The sequence below is a fragment of the Zalophus californianus genome, chromosome 3 (assembly GCF_009762305.2).
Source record: "Zalophus californianus isolate mZalCal1 chromosome 3, mZalCal1.pri.v2, whole genome shotgun sequence".
Classification (NCBI taxonomy): domain Eukaryota; kingdom Metazoa; phylum Chordata; class Mammalia; order Carnivora; family Otariidae; genus Zalophus; species Zalophus californianus.
In genome coordinates this window covers 182198537-182220346 of record NC_045597.1, presented here as the reverse complement: position 1 = coordinate 182220346, position 21810 = coordinate 182198537, and the positions used below count along the sequence as shown (strand labels likewise).

At 39.4% G+C, this 21810-nt stretch overlaps 1 protein-coding gene across 2 annotated transcripts in view; it reads right to left on the bottom strand.

Annotated features, from left to right (window-relative positions):
* The window catches only part of NYAP2 (neuronal tyrosine-phosphorylated phosphoinositide-3-kinase adaptor 2), a 255038-nt gene that overhangs the window by 137919 nt on the left and 95309 nt on the right, over nt 1-21810 (bottom strand). For both annotated transcript variants that reach the window (XM_027587960.2, XM_027587959.2), the window contains one exon: nt 6951-7252. In XM_027587960.2, coding sequence (XP_027443761.1) covers nt 6951-7252 — 302 coding nt within the window. The remainder of the gene's footprint in view (nt 1-6950; nt 7253-21810) is intronic.

The following is a 21810-nucleotide window of genomic DNA, read 5'->3' as shown; positions in this document are numbered from 1 at the left end:
TCATCTCCCACATCGCATCCCAGAAAACAAATGAGAATACACACCAGGACATGAGCCAATGTGGGAACTAAGACGATTTCCTGAGCTCATTTTCCCCCTTTCTTTGTGTTTTACCAGTGCCGTGCTACACGGGGCTTGGAGCACTTGGTGGGCACATGCTGTGAGGTACAAGTGCCACTTGTTATGTGGAAAAGGTCCTGAGCAGGCAAGCTGCAGCCGTTGAAACGAGTCATTCAAAAAAGCCACGCAAAAAGCCACTGCTGAGCCTTTTGAAAGAACAAAAACTGTTGGTGAGAAGAAAGGACCCTCTCAGGAAAAGACCTGAACAAATCTACAAAAAGCTAAGCAGATATTCAAGAGCCCTAATATGTCAGTGTTTTCTGAGGTTTCTTCATCTCATTTATTTTCAAGGTCTGGCCTGGGAAGTTTGGAAAGCCACTGACACTATCTGAACTGCCCTCCACTCCCGTCTGACAAAACAGCCCAGTGAGGAAAGGAAGGGCAGCTCTCCTCTGTCCCACCTCATGTTTTCTGCCTAACAACTCAGTAAGATGGATTACTGTTCCATTGCCACATAACAAGTTATCACAACCACAGCGGCTGAAGGAACAATACCCTTGTCTTAGCTCACAGTTCTACAGATCAGAAGTCTGGGCACAGCCAGAACCCAGTCTTCTGGGTCTTAGACTCCCACAAGCTGAAATCAACATGGCAGCCAGACTGTGTCCTTGTCTGCAGATTCTGGGGACAAATCCACTTCCAAGCTCATTTTTGTCATTGGCAGAATTCAGTTCTTTGCAGTTATAGAACTGAGGTCCCTGTTTCCTTGCTGGCTTTTAGCGGGAGACTACTTTCAATTCTTGGAGGCCACCCATATGCCTTGCCACATGGCCGCCTCCATCTTCAAGCTACCAATGTTATGTTAGTTCCAGGGAATACGTGGGGTGAGTATACCAGGAAGGAGGGACTCTCAGATACCCTCTTGGATGGCATTCTACCTACTATATGAGATCAGTATTGTTATTCCCATTTTATAGGTGAGGAGAGGGAGGCTGAGACAGTGTTAAATGCTGTCAGCACTAATGTGAAACCCATGTATGTTTGCCTCTAACACCCATATTTCTCTAAAATGGCTGAGTTGTAGAAGTTCAATGCGCTATCCATTGTGCCACGGAGCCACCTTAAAATGGCTGAGTTGTAAAAGGAATAGTCTTAAAATTTTTGAATGTCTGAGATCTGGGCTAGTAACTGAGGAAGCAAAAGCAAGTATATGGCTGGCCCTGAGTGATGCTGATTTAGGTTCCTAAACCAGAATTCTGAAACCTGAAAGTTCCCCAACATAAGCACACTCCATCTTTTCCTCCTCTCTCTTTAAATGCCCTGGGGTTGCTTTTGAAGCTTTATGGGTAGAAAATCCGATTTGGGCACCTTTCGATTGTCAGCCCTGAAAAATGAAAGAACAGCAAACATTCTTTGTAGGAACAAACACTTTATTAAAATGTGTTAAACTGCTACTTCCAGAGCTAAACAACTAATTACATGGAGAAATTCCCCATGGTTGTCATGCCAGATTTTCTGGTTTCTAGAAAGGATTTCTTTCAGTCAGTGCTTGCTCTGTGATGTGATAGAGGAAGGCTGAGTTGCAAAGTTGGAAACAAAATTGGTTATAAGCAACATGAAAGAAAGGACCCCTTGTTCCGTTTGCCACTGGATCCCCAGTATAACAGGTAGTGCTCACAGTATAGGCTGAATAAATGGAGGCATGGAGAACAGCATTGTTAGAGGGTGTAACTTTCTTTTTGTGGTAACCTGGAAAAGGAATTTGTTTTTTGTTGGTTTCTGTTTTTAAGGCAGTGACCTTATGATGAATTTAGCCTTTGGTTCTGGCTTAACTACACATTTCAAGTTTTTAAGGACAGTCATGATTCCAAACCTTTTTGCAGGTACCCCAATTTCTGATTGACAAATATGACTCCACTAAACATAGCTAGCAGGGAAAATCAGAAACCAGGAAACCTATCCCAATTCAAAAATATTTTCTCATTGTTTTGTAAAGAGATAATCATGAAATAATAGCATAAATAAAGTATTAAAAATGTCCCAAAAGAGGGGCGCCTGGGTGGCTCAGTCGTTAAGCGTCTGCCTTTGGCTCAGGTCCTGATCTCAGGGTCCTGGGATCGAGCCCCATGTCAGGGTCCCTGCTCAGTGGGGAGTCTGCTTCTCCCTCTCCTTCTACCCCTCCCCCCCACCTTCATCCTCTCTCCCTCTCAAATAAATAAATAAAATATTTTTTTAAATGACCCAAAAGAAGGACTCATAACAAATGGAAGGTAAGCACGCTTAGTTTTTGGGGATAGGGGTAATGGGTGAAAGGGGTCAAAAGATACAAACTTCCAGCTATAAAGTAAACAAGTCTTGGGATTCAATGTATGGGATGGTGACTTTAGTTAAAATATTATATTGTATACTTGAAAGATGCTAAGGGAATAGATCCCAAAAGTTCTCAATACAAGAAAAAAAATGTAACTGTGTGGTGGCAGATGTTAACTAGACTTATTGTGTTGGTCCTTTTGCAATATATACAAATATTGAATCATCATGTTGTATACCTGAAACTACTATGTTACATGTCAATTATACCTCAATTTAAAAATAATACTTAGTTTTGTTTTTTTAAAAGACCTAAAGTGTAGAAGTACTGGATGTTTAGAGAAATATATTTTCCTCATTATACTAAATATTATACTACTGTCATAATATCATGAAAAGATTATTACACCTGGAGACTACTTCCCTGTTTATTCACTCTGTTGTGTAAAAAATTTTAAGCCTAACATGTATAGTGTGTGTGTGTGTGTGTGTGTGTGTGTGTGTGTGTGTCAAGGAGAGGCTATTTTTCCTCTCCTATTTGTTTTAAATATATGTGTTGCAGCAAACTCAAATTCTGTGTTATTCAAGCCTATGAAGAGGCAGTAAGTACAACTTTAAAAGAAGTATTAACTTACAATTGCATAGCAATTTCTTTCTACCATGCACCATCCCACTGGGTTGTCATAAGGCTGTGAGGGAGGCAGGGCATCATCAATTTTCAGTTCTTTATACTCATTTAAAGGTAATGAAACAGCCTTATTGGATCACTTGTCCAAAGTCAAGTGCCTGTTGGTTCTAAGTACAGTCTCTGCCCGTACCACACAGTGTCTCGAATGATGACGCTATTGAGGAATAGGATTCTCGTCTACTTGAGCCGTGAGGGTGGAGAATGCAAGCTTGCACAGCTCCTATATCCTCTGGGTCATACATGAGGCACATCTGATAGGACTTCTCATCCTTTCTAGGTAACTCCGTTTATGTAACCTAATCTTTCCTCAAACTAAGTAGGTACCACACTGAAGCAAAAAAAAAAAGCAATTAAAATACTTATTGCATACTTGTTGCCAGTATCTTCTCTACTGTATAATTTTTAAAGGTGTTACTATTGTAGAAGACCCTAAAATAGAGTCATAAATGTATATGTTTAGGGTGATAGAATTATAATTTTTAAAAACTAAATTGTACTTTCTTGGTATGTAATCTTTTGTGTGTTCATCATTGAGCTATTTTTTTCCTACACTGAAAAGCTGTTTTGCTACAAGTCCGGTTCTTTTTTACTTTCATCCACAGGGAAGTCATAATCCCCTACTTAAATAGAAGCCGGTTACCATGGAAATCACTCTAATGCCACTGAATCAATATTTTGATTTTGCTGACATTTAATGTAAAAAGACAGACTAAGATTCATAGAAGTCACTTTTCATCTTTGTTATAATTTTGATAGCTAGGAAAATTGTAAAGAAAACATATGCTCTGTAATGAACTCCAGTTAACTCCCAGTTATAAAGAACTGAGAATTCATAAAAGAACAATCTACATATTTATATGCTTTTGGCTTTGAGGGTACACATATGCAGGCATGCATTTGGACTCAAGATTTTTTTCTCCATCTCAGAACTGAGCCCTGATTCTCTCTTGTTATTCAAGTCATAACTTGGTAGAGGAGATCTGAAGGTATCCAATTTTGCTATTGCCTTTTTATTAAGTGTTCTGAAGAGGCGAAATTTGCATCGAGAATCCCTCTTCTGTAAAAGTTGACCTTTCCTGCCCAGGATCTTAGTAGCCCATCTGGTCCACTGACTGTCCTCAAACATGTACTACAGCTGAAGGCATCTCAGTCCATACTTAGAGCTCCTTTTGAGGAGAGATGTTGAACTTGGACCTCATGTTTAATAAGTCTCATGCCGATCAAGTAGTTTTCCACGTCTCACTTAAGTCTTTGTGCTGCTCTGATTTAGTCACTGTCTCCTCTCCTGTCCTCAGAAGAAATAAAGATAATAGAGCTACTGTCTTCTGTTTGATAAGTAGCTATTTGAAACCCTAGATCTTTAGGTGGTGAGGGGATCTGAAAGAAGAGCTGCTCTCCGTCAGGAATTAGGCAGCTAAGGCATCTCAAATGAATGGTAATCAGTTCTACTTTTAAGACAACTGAATCACCACTCAAATGTTTCTTCTGTGGGACAACCATCCTGTATTTCTGCATGTGTTCACTTTGAAGACCCCAGGTCCCCCTCTCTTGAGAGAGGCTATTCTGGAGGTATTTTATCCTGGTTCCAGAAGTTTCCAGCAGTACTGCAGTGCTTGATAACACACTCCTTCCTGGCTACTTTCCTCCTCTGTTTCATCTTTCCCCTCCCCTTTGGGAGGTCCTTTTATTTCCCCTTGATTCTTCAATATTTCTATATTACATTCAGACCCGCATCTTTCAGAGACCAGTGTTCTACATCAATAAACTTCTTTTGTAAACCATCTAATATCATTGGCTATCTAGTTTTTTGGCAAGAAAGATAGAGAGGGGGACTTCTAGAAATAATACCAGAGAAAATAAAGAGAAATGAAAGGCACTGTGTAACAACATCAGGGGAAACCTAAGAACAACATTTAAAATTTACAAAAGCAGATCTCTAGGCCCCTTTAGTGTATTAACAAGTAAAGGAAACACTCATTTGTTTCTATAAGCATCAATGTGTTCCAAGTTGAAGGACATGCTGATGACTTTGAATCAGGAGAGAAAGGGGTCTTCTAATCTACTCTTAAGGCAGCAGAGGGACAATAAAGAGAGTTGCACAAACAGACACACAGACAAGCGCATGTGCATGCATGCATGCACGTTCATGTCAGTTTCATTCATTATAGCAAAACCGGACCAACCTAAGTATTCTCCAAGGAGAAAAATGATTGAATAAAGTGCTATGATGTACACTTCTCTTCTTAAAAATGGTGTTTCGGGCGCCTGGGTGGCTCAGATGGTTAAGCGTCTGCCTTCAGCTCGGGTCATGATCCCAGGGTCCTGGGATCGAGTCCCACATCGGGCTCCCTGCTCAGCGGGAAGCCTGCTTCTCCCTCTGCCTCTCTCTCTCTCTCTCTCTCTGTCTCTCATGAATAAATAAATTAAAAAAAAATCTTTAAAAAAAAATAAAAAAATAAAAATGGTGTTTCTTAAATTGAATGCCATGGAAAAGAGTCACAAAAAAATAAGTGAAAAATAAAACACAAAACTGTATGCATTATGATTTCAATTTTGTAAATATGCATACACATACATGATATTCACATATGTACTCACATACATATGCACATGGTCATGTTTTTGCATGTATGTATAGTAGGAAAAACTGAGCCTCAGCGGAGATTTTCCATGTAGAATGCATGGATTAGCTCCACCTCCCGGCATGTATTTGTATTCTTTGTTGTGTACTGAAGCTTTCGTTTTTGTCTAAATAGGCACTGAGGCACCAATACGGAGGAAAGGAGAAATGAGATTGATGGAAGGGATGTGACATGCCTCATGGGTACCCCATGTCATGGACCAGGCTTGAGCTTCTGTGGAAAGATTAGACCAGAAGATGAGGGAACTTTTATGAAGGACTGGGAAACCCACATGACAAAGATACCTTCCCAGTTGAGGAAAGGACCACCTTGGCTTCCACTTCCAGCTGCAAACCACCATGACACTTGGTATGCTGGGGGCTCGGGGAAGCCTGCTGTGGAGAATGTCAGGGGCAGACAGCGTGAGAGAAAAACTAAGGGACCTGGCAGAGCCATTTTCTCAAGGTGGCCACCGGAACCGGTAGCACGAACAACCTCGAAGCACTTTCCACAACTAATCCACAAAATCTGCATGGGCTTCTATCAAAGCACATTTGAGACAGCTCTTCCTCCAAGGGACTCTCAGGAGAAACTCAGGAAAGCTGAAACTTCCTTATTCAAGGAAGACTGAAGAGCTGGTGAGATCTACGGTTAACCTGACCTAATTCACACTCACAGGCCAGCAAGGAGGTGGAGAGGGATTTGTACATTTCATAGCTGAGGAAAAACTGAGGTACAGGGTAGAATTTAGAGATAGGGACTGAAGGAGACATTGAAATATATACACAGCATGTGTGTTCATATTCACCAGAAGGAACTCCACCACAATGTACAAAATCATTGTTTCTAAGAATGATTACAATTTGCCTTCTGTATGTTTTTCTGCCTTACCATGTTCCCCTAAGAATCACATCATGCTTCTAGAATCATGTAAGTGATACTAATCCAAGCAAGACAATATACATTTTAGATTTTTTTTTTTTTTTTTTTTTTTAGGCAAACAACTTCTTAATGATTTGAAGGGGGTAAGAAAATACACACGCTGCCTTCCCTTTCTGATAATATAAATACGTCTTTCTGGGTGCCGTTTGTCGACACCTTAATAAAAGTTCTCCTCGTCTCCACTGCTCCTGCCTAGGACTTCAGGGAGAAGGAGGCAGGATTGTGAGGCCCATGGGGAGGGGGGGGTGGCGGGCCAGGGCAGATGCTCAGGAGCATGCTGACCCAACATGTCTGAGGCCTCTCTCCCGGGGAGCGGGCACGCGTGTTACCTTCGGGCCGCTCGGGGGCCTTCCCGCTCTTGCTCGGCACCGCGCTGTTGACAGTCTCCGACGATGTGCTCAGCTTGGTGCTGGGGTCCCGCTTGGGCTTGGGCGGCGGCTGCCGGCGGGAGCCACAGCTGCTGTCGTCGTCTGTGCCCCCGACCGAGTGCAGGGACTGGGACCTCACGGAAAAGCCGCTGGAGCAAGGATGGGGAAGTCTGTCCTGAGGAGCAGGCATCGTCATGAATCCCATGCGGAAATGTTTGCCCGCGTAACTTCCTTCGTGGCCCCGCCCCACTTCGCCACCTATGCTGTAAAACAAAACAGAGCCAAGTCCGTGAAGGTGAAGTGAGCCGGCCCCCCTCAAGGTCACACGGACGCGATCGTCTCTGTCCTAGAGGAGAGTTCACATTTTAACTCTAGGCTGGTGAAGAAATATTTGCATTGGCACGAGAACCTTCTGTGCTTTTGCATTAAGTATGACGGGAAAGCAGATATAACCTGATTATAATGAGAAATCCTAACACTTGTTTCCAGCCATCCTAGTATCCTGGCATCCAGATACTCTCAAAATAGTGTTCTAAAGGAAAAGAAAATACTGCAATAGCATATTTCATCTTCAGTTGCTTTTCTTTAAGGGAAATCTTGTCAGGGGCTTTAAAAGCAAACAAGAGGTCCCTGACAATGACTCACAGACTGTCTTTTGACACATTATTGAGAGCAAGTGGACAGCACCTGAGACTCTTCTCCACTTCATCAAAATCATCCCTAATGTCACCTGGTTAATATAGTGGGGAAAACAAAGCAAAAAAAAAAAAAAAAGTAAAAGGGGTGCCATTACCAAATGGGGGGGGAGAGAGGCGAAAAGGAGACAGGAAAGCAGGAGGAGGGGAAGGGAGGAAGAGAGGAGGGGAGGAAGGAAGGAAGGGAGGGAGGGAGGAAGAGAGGGAGGGAGGGAGGGAGGGAGGAATTGCCAACCTCTGGTTGGTTCTCCAGAAACCTTCAGTTATACTAGAAACTTAGTTCTACTAATAAGCTAATTTCACAGAATGAAGTAGTATAATAATAAATAAAGAGGTGTAGTTAAAATATCATGTAATACTGGGATAGTTCTAAATATCTCATAAATAGGGTATGCAAAGTTTTTAAATACGAGGTTCTTAAGTTTTAGGTAGGAAAGTTTGGACAAAAGTTTTAAAATATAAGAAATCTCAGTTTGAAGCTCAGCAAATCATAAAGGAAATAACTCTTGGGCCTTTTTCCATGTTATTAAGTAATGATGACCTTTTTATGAAGAAAAAGGACATGAATGTCAATGAGAATTTTTAAAAGAGAGATTTTTTTTCTAGAGTTTTCCCCATTTATGTTCATTCATCAATAGAGGAAACAAAAAGAAACATTGTTGGAAATATTCCACTGATTTTCTTAGACAGATATGAATGATAAAAAAGTAGCCTTGAGTATATGAATTTTGGAAGCCTATTGAATCTACCTTTCCAGACATAAGTTTATTTAAACTGTTTTTTAACCTTAATTTTGGCTGGCTCTGCCCTTGTAACATGTTGAAATTCATGCTAAGGTTTTGTAATTCTCTATATTGTATCTTTCATAGCATTATCATGTTTGTCACAAATTTTACATTCCAGCAGGAAAAATAATGGAAAATGAGTTTTTTTTCTTTCCCTCTTCAATTGAGGACTTAGCATAATTATATGACCAAGGTGATAGAGCCAGAAAAGATTCAACAAGAACCTTAGACTGATTCTGGCATTAAATTTAGACGACTTGCCACTCCGTCAAAAATATTTTTTTATATTTATTTCTTTTTTTCTGAATATTTTGAGTGCATATTCAGACACTGGATATACCATCTTTGCAAAATGAAATAATGATGACTGGAAGCTGGGTACACTAACCTGAGCAATGGATATCCAGAAGCATGAATGAAATCAAAGGGTTGGCTGGGTGGAGCTTTCCACATCAGAGTAGCGAGCATCCTAAGCATGGACAGTGCTTCCACATATTTTATTTTCTGTGCTTTCTTCAAGAGCATCCATCAAAAAAATAAATGAAGCTCACTCAGATGGAATGGCTTAGGAAAAATCATTAAGAATTTAAGACAGAATAGGAGTGGTGGAGGAGGGGGATGGGTTTGGTGGACTGGGGAGTTTTCTCTTTGATTTTTGGTGATTATAACCTTCATCTTTCTCATAGATATTTGATTTCATTTAACTTGGCCTTCAATCATTTTGCATCCTCATCTTTTCCTTATTTCTGTTGTCATATCACTGAACAAAGAGTGCTTTAAGGATTTATTTAGACAGTCATCTCATTCCGAGTAACATAGCCACATGAGGGGATTTATGCATGTGTTAATGCACATAGGCATTTATGAGACCGTTACTAGGAATAATTGTATCAGCAAATTCTCTGTTACTTTTGACCTAAATAGAGCCTGCGCCTTTTTCCAGACAGATAATTAGCCGTGCTGCTTCATTTCAAAATTACATTTTTTCAGCATAAAACAGTTTCATCTAACTCTGAATGCTTTTGTTCATTTATATCCACGCACACACACAGATACACACACATTTCTTCCAAAGAGAAATTTAATGTACACTTCAAACAATAGTAGGTCTGAGTTGCTAGTTTAATTTGAACAGGCTGTGAATGCAGGATAAAGGAATGGGACTAAAATAAATTGGATACAAAGGCCATTGTCCAAGGCAAGGTTAAGGGTAAGCAATAAAGGGGTTATGGTACATCTAAGTTCAAGAGACCAGTGAAGATGATTAGTCTAAAGCAAATTGAAGAGAGTGGAACACAGCATACAACTAATTCCTGAATTTATTGTAGGAACATGTGGAGTTTTAAAAATATGCAAATTCCAGGACCCACACTAAAGACAACTACTGAATCACATCTGTTGAGTCAGAACCTATAGGTGCAGCCAATGAGTCCTGTTTTTAAAAACTGTATCCAGATGTTTCTGATGTAGCCAATCCAGAGACCTCTCAGAAACATTAAGAACAATAGTTAGAGCCATTAATGAGCAGACATCTGTTATTTAGAAACAGCCAAGGAAATACAAATATCAGAAAGTGGGACAAAGGAGATTTGCTAGCTACCAGTAAAATATCACAGATAGAAAAAGGTACAATTTATTAGTCAGATCTTGTTAGGTTATCCTGCAGTAAGCAACAATCCCTGATTCTTAGTGCTTTACAAAAACAAAGGTTTATTTCTTGCATGCATGAATTGGGTCGACAGTGTATTGGCCGTGACTCTCATCTACAGATCTTCTTCATTCTAGGATCTAGCCTATCCTCGGATATGTCCTTATGGCAGAGAGAAAGGACTCACTGAACCACATAGTGTCTCTTAAAGCTTCTGCTCAGACATGACAGAATGAATTTTTCATTCACATTCCATTGGCTAAAACCAGTCTTATGGCCAAACCTGATGTCAGTGGGGTAAGGATAGATTGTCCTCCAACAAGAAAGCATTGCAAGTTACATGAGAGTATGTGAGGATGCAAAATCCTCTACAAATACTGGTACATCAGCTGTGTTGTCTGCCACAGAGATCTCCCTTCAAGAGAGAGCATGCCATGAGGAATGCAGTTTACCAACTACCAATAATCCCTGTTCCTGCAATTTGGGGCTCTACTGGTTAAAGATCCTATTCCCCGAAGGGGGGCACACTCTTTCTAGAAGACCTAGGAAGGGTTCCATTGAGCAACAAGCCATAGCTGGCTCCTGGGTAATTTGAACTCCCTTTGTAGTGGCCAGCAGGCCAGAAGACAAGTCTCCATTGAGGAACAGCTCTTTCATCTTGATAAGCAGAAGGAGGCAGGACTGCTACCACATGATGGGGTAGAAAGAAAAATGTGTGGAACCCCTTTTGATACTCCCTTGCCCATTTGTGATTTTGAAATGCAGTCCCATGCAGCAACCATGGCCCAAGAAGGGTTTGGTTACCAGGGGTTCCAACCTTTCACGGGAGGGATTCCTCTCACCACCAGGTAAGCCACTGAGAACAGGGGAGGTGCTAGCTGATGGTGACAGTGAGGTGAATTTAGAACAAATGGCAGGGGGGCAGACAGAGAATGACTATCAGTTGCAGCCCCCGTATGAACTGCAGTGATGAGGGCTGTAGTTTATTGTTCTAACTGATCCCTTATAGGGTTCCCCTCAGTAAGAGTCCCGAGGGAGCCATGAAACAGCTGTCTCCCAGACCTGTAGGAGAAGGACGTCTGCCAAGGAAAAGGGGTGAATTGTGACAGCCATGAAACACTGTGGCTCAGATCTTCCTCAAGAGTAACTTCTCTAAGGACGGCAGCTGAGAGCCACCAACTATAAAATCTTCAAATCTGTGGCAGCATTTTAGTCAAGGTCACTCTGTCCCTAGAAGGTTCCTCACCAGTAGCTGAGCATGATTTGGTATGGGACCTGGCTATTTTTGCCCAGTGTGTGCGTCCTTTCTGGACAGTCTTGGTGTCTGACTTCCCCTATTGGGCTGGCAGAGAATTTTCCACAGTGTGAAGCTCTTCCGACCCCACTACTTCTCTTTCCTTTAGCAGATGTCATGCTACATTGTGACCTGGGGCCTGCCCTGCTCCCTCCCCATCATCCCAGGCATCCTTCTCAATAAATCTCTTGCTTTTTTTTTTTTTTTTTAAGAGAGAAAGAGAGCCTGTGTGCACACACACAAGGCGGGGGGAATGGTAGAGGGTGAGAGAGAATCTTAAACAGGTTCCATACACAGTGTGGAGCCCAACATGGGGCTGGGTCTTAGGACCCTGAGATCATGACCTGAACCAAAATCAAGAGTCGGACACTTAACCACCTTACCCACCCAGGCACCCCTAAATCTCTCACACTTCTAACCCCATCTAGCTTGGTGTCTGCTTTCTAGAGGGCATGAACTGACTCGTGTGGGAATAATCATACAACCAATGAAACTCAGAAATCAAAGAGGGAAGAGAAAGCTTAAAAACAAATGTGTGACCCCAGAAATAATAAATGCCTGGGAAAATAGGGCACCCTCTTGTTTCAGACTGAGCATTTAAATGGTGGTTGGGGAGGTAGGACCAACTCCACTGCAGGAATACTTGGCTGGAAGTGAAAGTTACGTGGGCTGAAGAAAGCAGAATCTTTTTGCAATAAGACTTTAACACTCAAGATAGATGAAGCCTGACACATCTCATGTTATAAAAATAAAAATAAGTTTCATAATCCTGAATTTAAACAAGTATGCTTTTTCTCACACAATGAAGACAGTGTTGCAAGATCTGGTTGTAGATTAGATTTCCCAATATAAAACAAACACCAAAAAGTATTGCTTAAATCAAAGAAGGTTATTTCCCAGAGTAATTGATAAAATATTTGTAAACTTCTACCCCAAACAAATTATCGGCTGAGACACAGGCTTGGATATCTGTTTTCTGGAGTCTTTGAATGATGAGCTCCCTCCCCAGTTCCATCATTCAGCAACCAAACAACAGTAGCTATTGATCCCTGAGACCACTTCCCTATCTGTTAAATAGTAGTACTGGCCTCATGAATTGCTACCAAGTTTACCTGAGATACTGCATATGAAGCTCTTGGCACAGAGTCTGACATAAAATATGCACTCAATGATTTTAGCTTTAAAATTCCTACTTTTAAATCCCGTCCTCCTGAATTTTGCTTATGAGACCATCATTTGCCTGGTAAGACTGTGTTTTTAAAAGCTAGTATAGATGCCATGTTACCTCAAGAAACTGCATACAAAGACAAAACAAAATCCTACATTCAACTCAAGGTATCAAGATAATCTAGACAAACATAGTCCTCATGCTCTCTTAACATCCTTCAATACTTGCTTCAGTTTTTCAAAGCACCCGTTGATCAGGACAGACAAAGGCACAAAACAAGAACTTCAAAACTGCTTTGACAATGCAATTCGACAGATTGTTACTTGTCTTGCTGTCTTCTTGAAAATCCATCAGCATTAATGTTTTGCGTCTCCTTCTGAGAACTGTCGCCTTTCAGAGACGACAAACACAACCCCTTAGAAGGGCAAGCTAGCAAGGTGAGATGTCAACTCTCAAAGTGACAGAGGCATTGCTTCTGTGTGTGATGTTGAAGCCAACATGCCAATATTTCAGAGCAGAGCCTTCCTTGAAAACCACTGGAAAAAAAATAGAATCCCATTCCATAAGGATTCTAGATAGATCGATAAATAGATAGATCCATAGATGATAGATAGATAGATGAGAGAGAGAGAGAGAGAGAGAGAGAGAGAGAGAGAGAGATAATAGATAGATAGATATAAAGTCTGGGAATTTGAAATACAAACTGAAGGGTTATCTAGGAGTTTCTTGCTTGGATTTTATTTTTCTGGAACAATTCTGTGAAGCTGATCTCAAAACTTTATCCCTAACACTGATGCACAATCTAGTATATTTCTACTTTCACAAACTTCTGAACCACCTGGAATTTTTTATATTGATACTTCAAGAAGATATAGTTATTTGATATCAGGAAAGGGACACATTCAACCATGAAGTAAATGGGGGGAATCTGAAAGAGGAATGGAGGCTACGGCTGTAAAGGAAATAATAAAATTTGGCAGTGGGCAAGCTGACTACCAGCATTTATTAATTATTCAAATCTTTCATGTCAGGCATTTTATGATGAGTGAGTATAGGGAAATTAATATTCAGACTTTAATCATTGAAATTATGACTTAAAAAGTTTGTATTTGATCCTGCCTCCCTCTTGCCTTCTCTTCAGATACACAAGACCAGATGCTGAAGACCCCATGCTGATCAACCCCCCAGAGGGACGCCTGCTCCAGAACTCCACCCTTTTCTCCTTCAACATTGGCCTCTTCTAGGTATCATTTCCAGCTAAAGCAATCTATGTACAAGAAAAGTTGGACATAAAATAAGCCAAGAGGTTAGTATGTTACATTTTTTTTCTATTTTGACAGGTAATACAACTCAGCCAAATATCAGATTTTGAGAGGCATCATTAATTATATTTTTGGCAGATGAAACTCATCTCAGACCCATTGCGCCTTTGGAAGTACAAGGGGCTGTTTACATTCACTCACCTCAAGCTTCCTGCTGGCAGGTATCCTGCCTTCTTGCTCCCTGCTACAGTCACTAGCACGTTGTAAGTGCTCAAACACATTTGTTTTGTGAGGGAAAAATGAATAAAGGAAATAAGTCCACCGTGAAGATAGACAGATAGAGGGCTTAGGTAGGGAACTCGGTGGAGTTTTGTTATCTGTGCTTCTCAGAGATCCATTCTCCCTACTGCTGGCAATGGAAATTCCTGTGTGGAGACCAGTCCTCTTCACTCAGACCCAGCCAATCAACCACTAGATCCCTGTGACCACTAAGACTATTGTAGGGACGGACAAATGCCTCAAGTCTGTCCAGCCAGAGGAAACCCTGGACACTGTGTGATCCCAGACCTGCCTCATCCCTCTTACTGCCATGTAGGGAGATTGGTTGCACCAGGTCTATGGCATTGTGGAAGACCTGGATCTGGTTATGCCTGCAGCTAGGTCAATCCTAGGACCCTTCAGTTAAATGAACCACTAAATTCCACTGTGTTGAAGTCAGTAATACTGATACTTGCTTTGGAAAAAGTCCAAAGTGAACCAGTAGAATGAAGCAGTTACTACATAAATGCTATCAGCTAACTTATGTCAGAAAATGCAGTATGGTCATTGCAGAACAAGAAATGAATGTATCATATTTCTTTCTTGCTTAAAAATATTCTCCTATAAGTGGGAGTAATTAACTACCTTACATGTTTGCCCTACATATATATAATGTATACATATTATATACATATATAATATTTAATCATACAATATACTTTGATATGGAAATTTGGCTTCAGTAAAATTAAACTGTTTTCATATTTTCTTTCAAATTGTTCACTCACCATCACCCTTAATGTCTTGTCTGAATGTCACTTGCTCATTCAAAGCCATAATCTGTGGCTTTCTTGCCTTAGGCTCAAATATTTATTCTCAGTACTTCTTATCCTCGGTGATACCTATTTTCTACCTTTGTACCCCTAACACCTTAACTCTCTGAGATCTTTTTCAGACATTAATTTCTTGTGTCTGGCTATTTATTGATGCTTCTTGGATCTCAAGGTCAAGTGTTAAAAATGGAATCTTTACACACTATTTTGGTAACTGCTGCGGTGAACTATTATAGAAAAGCAAAACAAAACTGCTTTAAACAAAATAAAACAGGAAAAAAAAAAAAAACTGTCCCAAAGAGATGGCATGCAATTTCCATTAGCTCCAGATGTTATACTTGAAGTTGATATTCTTAAGCATCAAATATGTTATTTCTCCTTGCTAGACTATTTCAACTCTGCCCCAAATTTGATACTTCAGAAAGAATATGAGATACATATTCAACCACTGACTAGCTCTCTCATTTTAGGTAGGAAGCCCATAGTTACTGAGTCTCAATTACCTTTACCTTTGTAGTGGTAGAAGTACACTTATAAACTATAAGTGTACACTTATAAACTATAAACTTATCTCATTAAAATGAGATAAAAATTTCAAAGTCACCTAGCAATGGGGCTAGTACAAACAGAAGCTGGACAAATATTAATTTGCCTTCCTTAACTTCCTGGTTTGACAGGCAACTCTGTATCAATTTTTTTCTTTCTGTACCCAGACATCTTAATGATCAGTTTCCACCCCATTGCACCATAAAGGAAAATATACTGTAACTATATCAGTGCAATTTGATTATTTCTCTGAGTGGGCTTTGGCAGTAATTGTCAGACAATATACCTCCAAATCCAGATTAGGGGGGAAAAAAAGAGGCGCTCCTGGGTGGCTTGGTCGTTAAACGTCTGCCTTCGGCTCAGGTCATGATCCCAGGGTCCTGGGATCCAGTCCCGCATTGGGCTCCCTGCTCAGCAGGAAGCCTGCCTCTCCCTTTCCCACTCCCCCTGCTTGTGTTCCCTCTCTCACTGCGTCTCTCTGTCAAATAAATAAAATCTTTTAAAAAAAAAAGAAATTTGTTCAAAAGCGAAGGAAAAGGAACAAAAATAATTAATTTTTTCTGCCATAATTATTGGTTGGGTATAATACAGAGTTTGTCAAATCTATTGAATGGATTTATGGTTAGTTGTCATAAAACTTCATAATAATTTAAGATTTTTATGAAAGTTAGGGTTTAAGGCAACCGTGGCTAGGGAGTTATGCTTGAAAAACAAATATGACATTTTTAAAAAGATTTTATTTATTTATTTGTCAGAGAGAGAGAGAGAGATAGTGGCAGAGATAGCGAAAGAGAGCACAAGTGGGGAGGAGAGGGAGAAGCAGGCTCCCACTGAGCAGGGAGCCTGATGCAGGACTCGATCCCACGACCCTGGGATCATGACCTGAGCCGAAGGCAGATGCTTAACAGACTGAGCCACCCAGGCATCCCAAATATGACATTTTTTAATCACAAGGTACATATTGCCAAGAGTTTGAGGCTGATATTGCTGCTTATTAATTTGATGCTTAGTCATAATGATAAGTTATAGGATACAATAATAAATGAATAATAATTTAAAAATAGAATAATAAAAATAAAGGAAGTTAGAGCAGGGATTAGAGAGATATTTTTTTTTAACCTTCATCAAAGTTATAATGCTTATTGAAGAGTAGGCATAGAACATTCTATGGAACATCTTTCAGAGACTTATTTTTACTTAAGACATGACAACTGCTTTTAAGATTAACATATGTTATTATCTATGGCACTTTGGAATTTAAAATTAAAATATTTCTTATGTCTATACATAAATAAGGCTTCTTTGCTCCTTAAAGTATCATGGCTTGAAGAAGAAAGGGTCTACAGAAAATTCAAATCAAATCATGATATTCAGATTCAGCTTAGAACATAGTTTACAGAACTTCACATCGTGGGAGATCTTTTCCAAAAATTCAACCAAAGACGGGGAGGTTCTAGAAAATATAATTTTTTTGTGTCTTCAAAACTGACATAAGCTTTGAATGTGGTTTGAGAACATGCCAAGTTTTTACAAATGAGTTTAGCTAACCATATGTGGCTCATTTTTTCAACCTTGAAGTGGAAGCGAGAAATACAGAATGTTAACATTTAATGGCCTTGAACCTCCTGAGCAGAAGGGGCTAACTTAACGCCAGTTCAAAGTATAATAATTGATTTGGTATAATTTTTATAGAGGAAGAAACAACTCTGTGTTGAGGCATTTAATTCATGTACTCACTATTTATTCAACAAGTATTCCGAGTACGTACTCTTTAGCAGTGACCAAAGCAGAGTGGTCAGTGTCCTTAGGGAAGCAGAGCCTACTGAAGCAGATGAGTTCAGTACCATGTGGTCAGATGTGCTTTTAGAGGAAGTACAGAACTAGTGCAATGGAAGAACCGGCCGTGAGGCCCTAACCACAACTGAGGGGCTGGGAAGTCCCATGGGAGGAAGTGGCTTTGCTGCTGATCCAGAGCATGAGTAAAACTTAATCAGAAAAGGGAGAGAAGAAGGGAGAAGAGAATTTGTGTGCTGACAGTGGGGATCTAGAGAAACTGAAAAATTATGGAGGTGTTTTGCCAGAACTTGATCAAAGCTGTTTGTCTTGTACTTCCAAAGACTAGAACGATGCCTGGCCCAAAGAAGGTACCCCAAGAAATATTTATTAAATAAATGAATGGAGAAATCTCTGATTGGAAAAGTTGAGAGTAACTCCTAGGTTTCTTAAGCCCCGGGATGCATGATAGTGTGTTTCAATGATATTCTGCACTATTTCCCCCTTTCCTTGAATTGCCATTTTCTTAATTTATGATGAAGGAGAAAGGAAAATCTGTGAATCCTCAAACGCTATTAATTCCTGTGCTTGTTATAAGAGTTAATAATTTGAATGCAGGGATCAGCTTCATCCCTTCCTCTCCATGTCCACTGGCCTGTTTTGGTTTAGATGCTCATCATTTCTTGGCTAAATTAATGCAATTGCTCTTTAGCTGATCTTTTTCCACAGTGCTGCCAGATTATCCTTGTAAATGTAGATTTGCTCATGTCACTCCCTATATTAAAACTCTTTGATAGCTTTTCCATTTCTTCAGACTGAAAATGTGAACTTTCATGTAACACTCAAGGTCTTTCAAGATTCGGATCTTATGCCAAGTCTCCTCTGCAACATTTTCCCTCCTTGATTTTAAGATTATTCTCATATAACATGATCTCACCTTCACTTTGTTCCAGATTGCTAATTCTAAGGTAAAGTTCAAGACCAACCACATGCCAAGTGTGGCAATGAGTCTTGAGGAAACAGACAAGATAAATCATGACCTCAGCCAGGAGGTCACACTGCCTGAACTTCTTCCTTGGGCTAAATCATGTTTTAAGACCTAATTCAGATGTGGTTTCTTTGGGGGAGGCTCCCATTATCAGTCAGTTTTGTTTTGTTTTTAAGTTGAACTCAATGCCTCCCCTGTGGGCTCTCCTGGGGTTCTGTACTTCTCCATAGCACAGCATCTCTTTTATGGCACTCAAGAGTTGTCATCTGTGAGATGATCCTCCTCTATTGGTCTGTGAACCCCTTGAAGGATAGACCCTAAATTACTTGCAGCAAGCAGAAAGTAGGTAGAGATAATGGAAGGGAGGGAAAGATATGACCCATATTTTCAGAAACTTTCTCTTCTTAATTTTTTTGAGTTAGGCATTCTTAAACTCTCATTGGAAAGAAAAAAGCTGAAAGGACACTATGAGACTCAGCTATGATTATCCAATAATTATTTTCACCGTTAAAACAAAATGGAAGCTACTAATAGCTACCTGTCATACTGTTTGCAGATTATTTGGTTGCCTGAGATAATACAGTAAAAGCCTCTAAACTAATTTTTATTTAACAAATTCCTGAGTTAGATCTAATTCTTCTTTAACCTTGTAAAACATCTTCATTTACAGACATAGCACTCTAAATATCCATAGCCAAAAGGCTCACTCTCTGGCATGTCCACACACTTATGTTCTGGACACTGAATGGTAATTGTATGCTTTTAGAATCAGTTATGTTTGGTGTCAAACCTGCTTATGCCAACTGTGCTTTTTATCATAATTATATAATTAAATATTATATAAACCAAAGAAATATGAGTGTGAACAATTAGTGAGAATTTCTCTGAGAACTCTGTTGAAAAACTATGTTGATTGCTTTGAAGATGCTCAATAAAAAGAGATTCACTAAAAAAAATGGTCTAGTTGGATATGCTGAGATTAGGGTATATCTGTTAACTCTAAAAGGACTCTGAACTGTGTTTTTTTTTTTCAAATGTCTTTAGATTCTGGCTCCACTTTGAAGAAATTGAAACTACACGAAAAAGTGAAAATTAATGGATACATTTTAAGCATGAAAGTTTTATGGAAGTCCAGTTAGGGAAAATTCACACAAGTAAAAGACTCTGTAGTAAAATTTGGTAAACAATGTGTATATACAAACTTAAATTTGAAAAAAGTTTTATAGGTGCTTATGCATTTTTCTTCTTAAGATTTCTCTAATTATTTTTTACATTTTGTTTAATCAGTCTCAATTATATCAGTTCTTCTATATTCACATTCTATAAATAAATGAACTAGCAAAGAGCCTTGCACATAGGAGAGGCTCAGGAAGTCTCAAAAAAATGTTGCTTTCATTCCTCCCACCTCCCCCCAAAATTACTCAGGACTCAAAGATAGTTGATTCAAAGAAGTTATTTTAGAACTAGTCATTGACCAATAGAAAAAACAAATTTTCCTGGAAGTACAATTGTATACAGTCAAAAATATAATGCAGAATGTTAATTTACTCACAGAAAATTATTTAAGCAATTACATTCTTAAGTCATTTTGGAAATGGAGCCCAGAAGGAAAGCACATTTTACTAGTGGTGACAGTGTGTAAAGCAATGTTCTCAATTGAGGAAAGAGCTAGACCACTCTAGAAAGTAGCAGATGCCATGCTCTTCAGTACTATTTCAACATACTTTTTCTTCTGAGAAGGTACATATCAGTATCTGGGTACCTAGTGAGTTTCCCAGCCCAGATCATCATCTATGACACTGCATTATCACAGAAAGCATCTTCTATGACACTGACATCATCACTGAAAGCTTCTGATAATGTGTGTAAAACTAGGAAAATATATACACCATTTTCCAGAGGCTATATTATCTATCACACTGGCAGAAAGGGTTTGATAGAGGCCAAAGTTAGTTCAGGGATGAATTTCACAGCCAGAAAAATGGGTTTTCCCTGAATCTATAAAACTTCCAAGTCCACAGCCACCTATTCATTTACCTTCTAGGAGAGAGATGACAAGATTTGCCAAGTGAAAGAAGACTAATAAAAAAGCTTTAATGTCAGCTCTATCTCAAATGTAAGGCATTCACCCCTCCCAAACATTTGTAACTTGCTCTTCTCTTGATCATGGCATCTTAAAATTTAATGTAATGGTGCTCTAAATTTCTTAGGCAAAAGGAGATCTCAAAAACTTTGTAGAAAGTACCTCTAGATGCAGAGTATTTGAGCACAGTGAAATGTCACTTGCAAAATATCCTGCTCAGTTCCCAGAAAAATTTTGCAGTTTAAATAGAGTTATGGAGTGAAAGGGGAAAATGTACTTTTGAAAGACCAAGAAATTCTAGACATGCAATTACAGAATAATTGTGGAAGTGATCTATCAATGAATAAAAATACAGTGCTCTTGTATCTTCCATATCAGGCCAAAAATCATCCAATGTCTTTCTAAATAATATTTTTAAATTATCTGAATGCAGCTGAAAGTTAACCTTGTTAAAAGTGAAGATGATACTCTACTTGCAAATGGTACAAACCTCATAGTGACTGTTTCAAAGCTTCTAGACATCCTGGTTTTTGTAAATTCCTGCCTTTAGCAGAGCACCACTAAGTCTGTTTCACTGAGAAAAGTTTGCCCTTCAACAGGAGGCTCCTTGCTCCTACTTAGTATCTTCACTGACTTCATGCCCCTCTTGTTTCAGTATAGGCCAAGGTTCTATTTCCACATTTCTCCTTTTTCTGATAAAAATATCATTTTTAAAGACTTGAATGCTCTATCCTACTTATATGATTTCTAAATCTAATATTCCACTGTTTTCTGCACTCTGAGACCTATCTTTGTTCTCTCTCTAAGATGCTGGATATTTCCAAATGGATATTCCTTTGACACTCAAGGTCAATGTTAAACTCAGCATCATTTCCTGTTCCCTCTATTGAAACTTAGTCTTCAATAGTATCCTCAGTCTATCAGTCATAGAGAACAAAGCCTTTCAAATAATTTGACACTGAGTATCTTCTTATATGCATAAGTTCAACTGGTCAACAAATCCTTTCTCTTCTCCCTGGATCTCCTGTTTTCCAACCCAACTGCAAGGCTCATATTAACTTTCAGTCTTGACCACTAAGTGATATTCTTAATTGGATTCTCTATCTCAGTTTTCCTCTATACTAATCATTAACCTGAAAAAATAGTTCAAACAAAGAAATAGGATTACCTCACTTCCCTTCTTTAGAGCCTTTAGGAACACAAAGTAGAGTCCAGTTCCTCTGTAAGGCAATTCAGGCTTCGCATGATCTGACCCTGCCTCTTTTCCAGTTTTGTCATATTACCCACTCACATAGTTCTCTCTCCTGGGGGCCCTTCCTTTTCAAACCACATCACCATTTGAAGAAAAAAACCCAAGTCCATCAGGGTCTAAATTAAATGTTACTTCTTTCCTGAACTTTTTATTAATACACTCACTTCTTAGCTTGAATCAATTTCTTTTGTATTATTTGTCACTTTCTGCCTTACATTATAGCCATTATACACAAA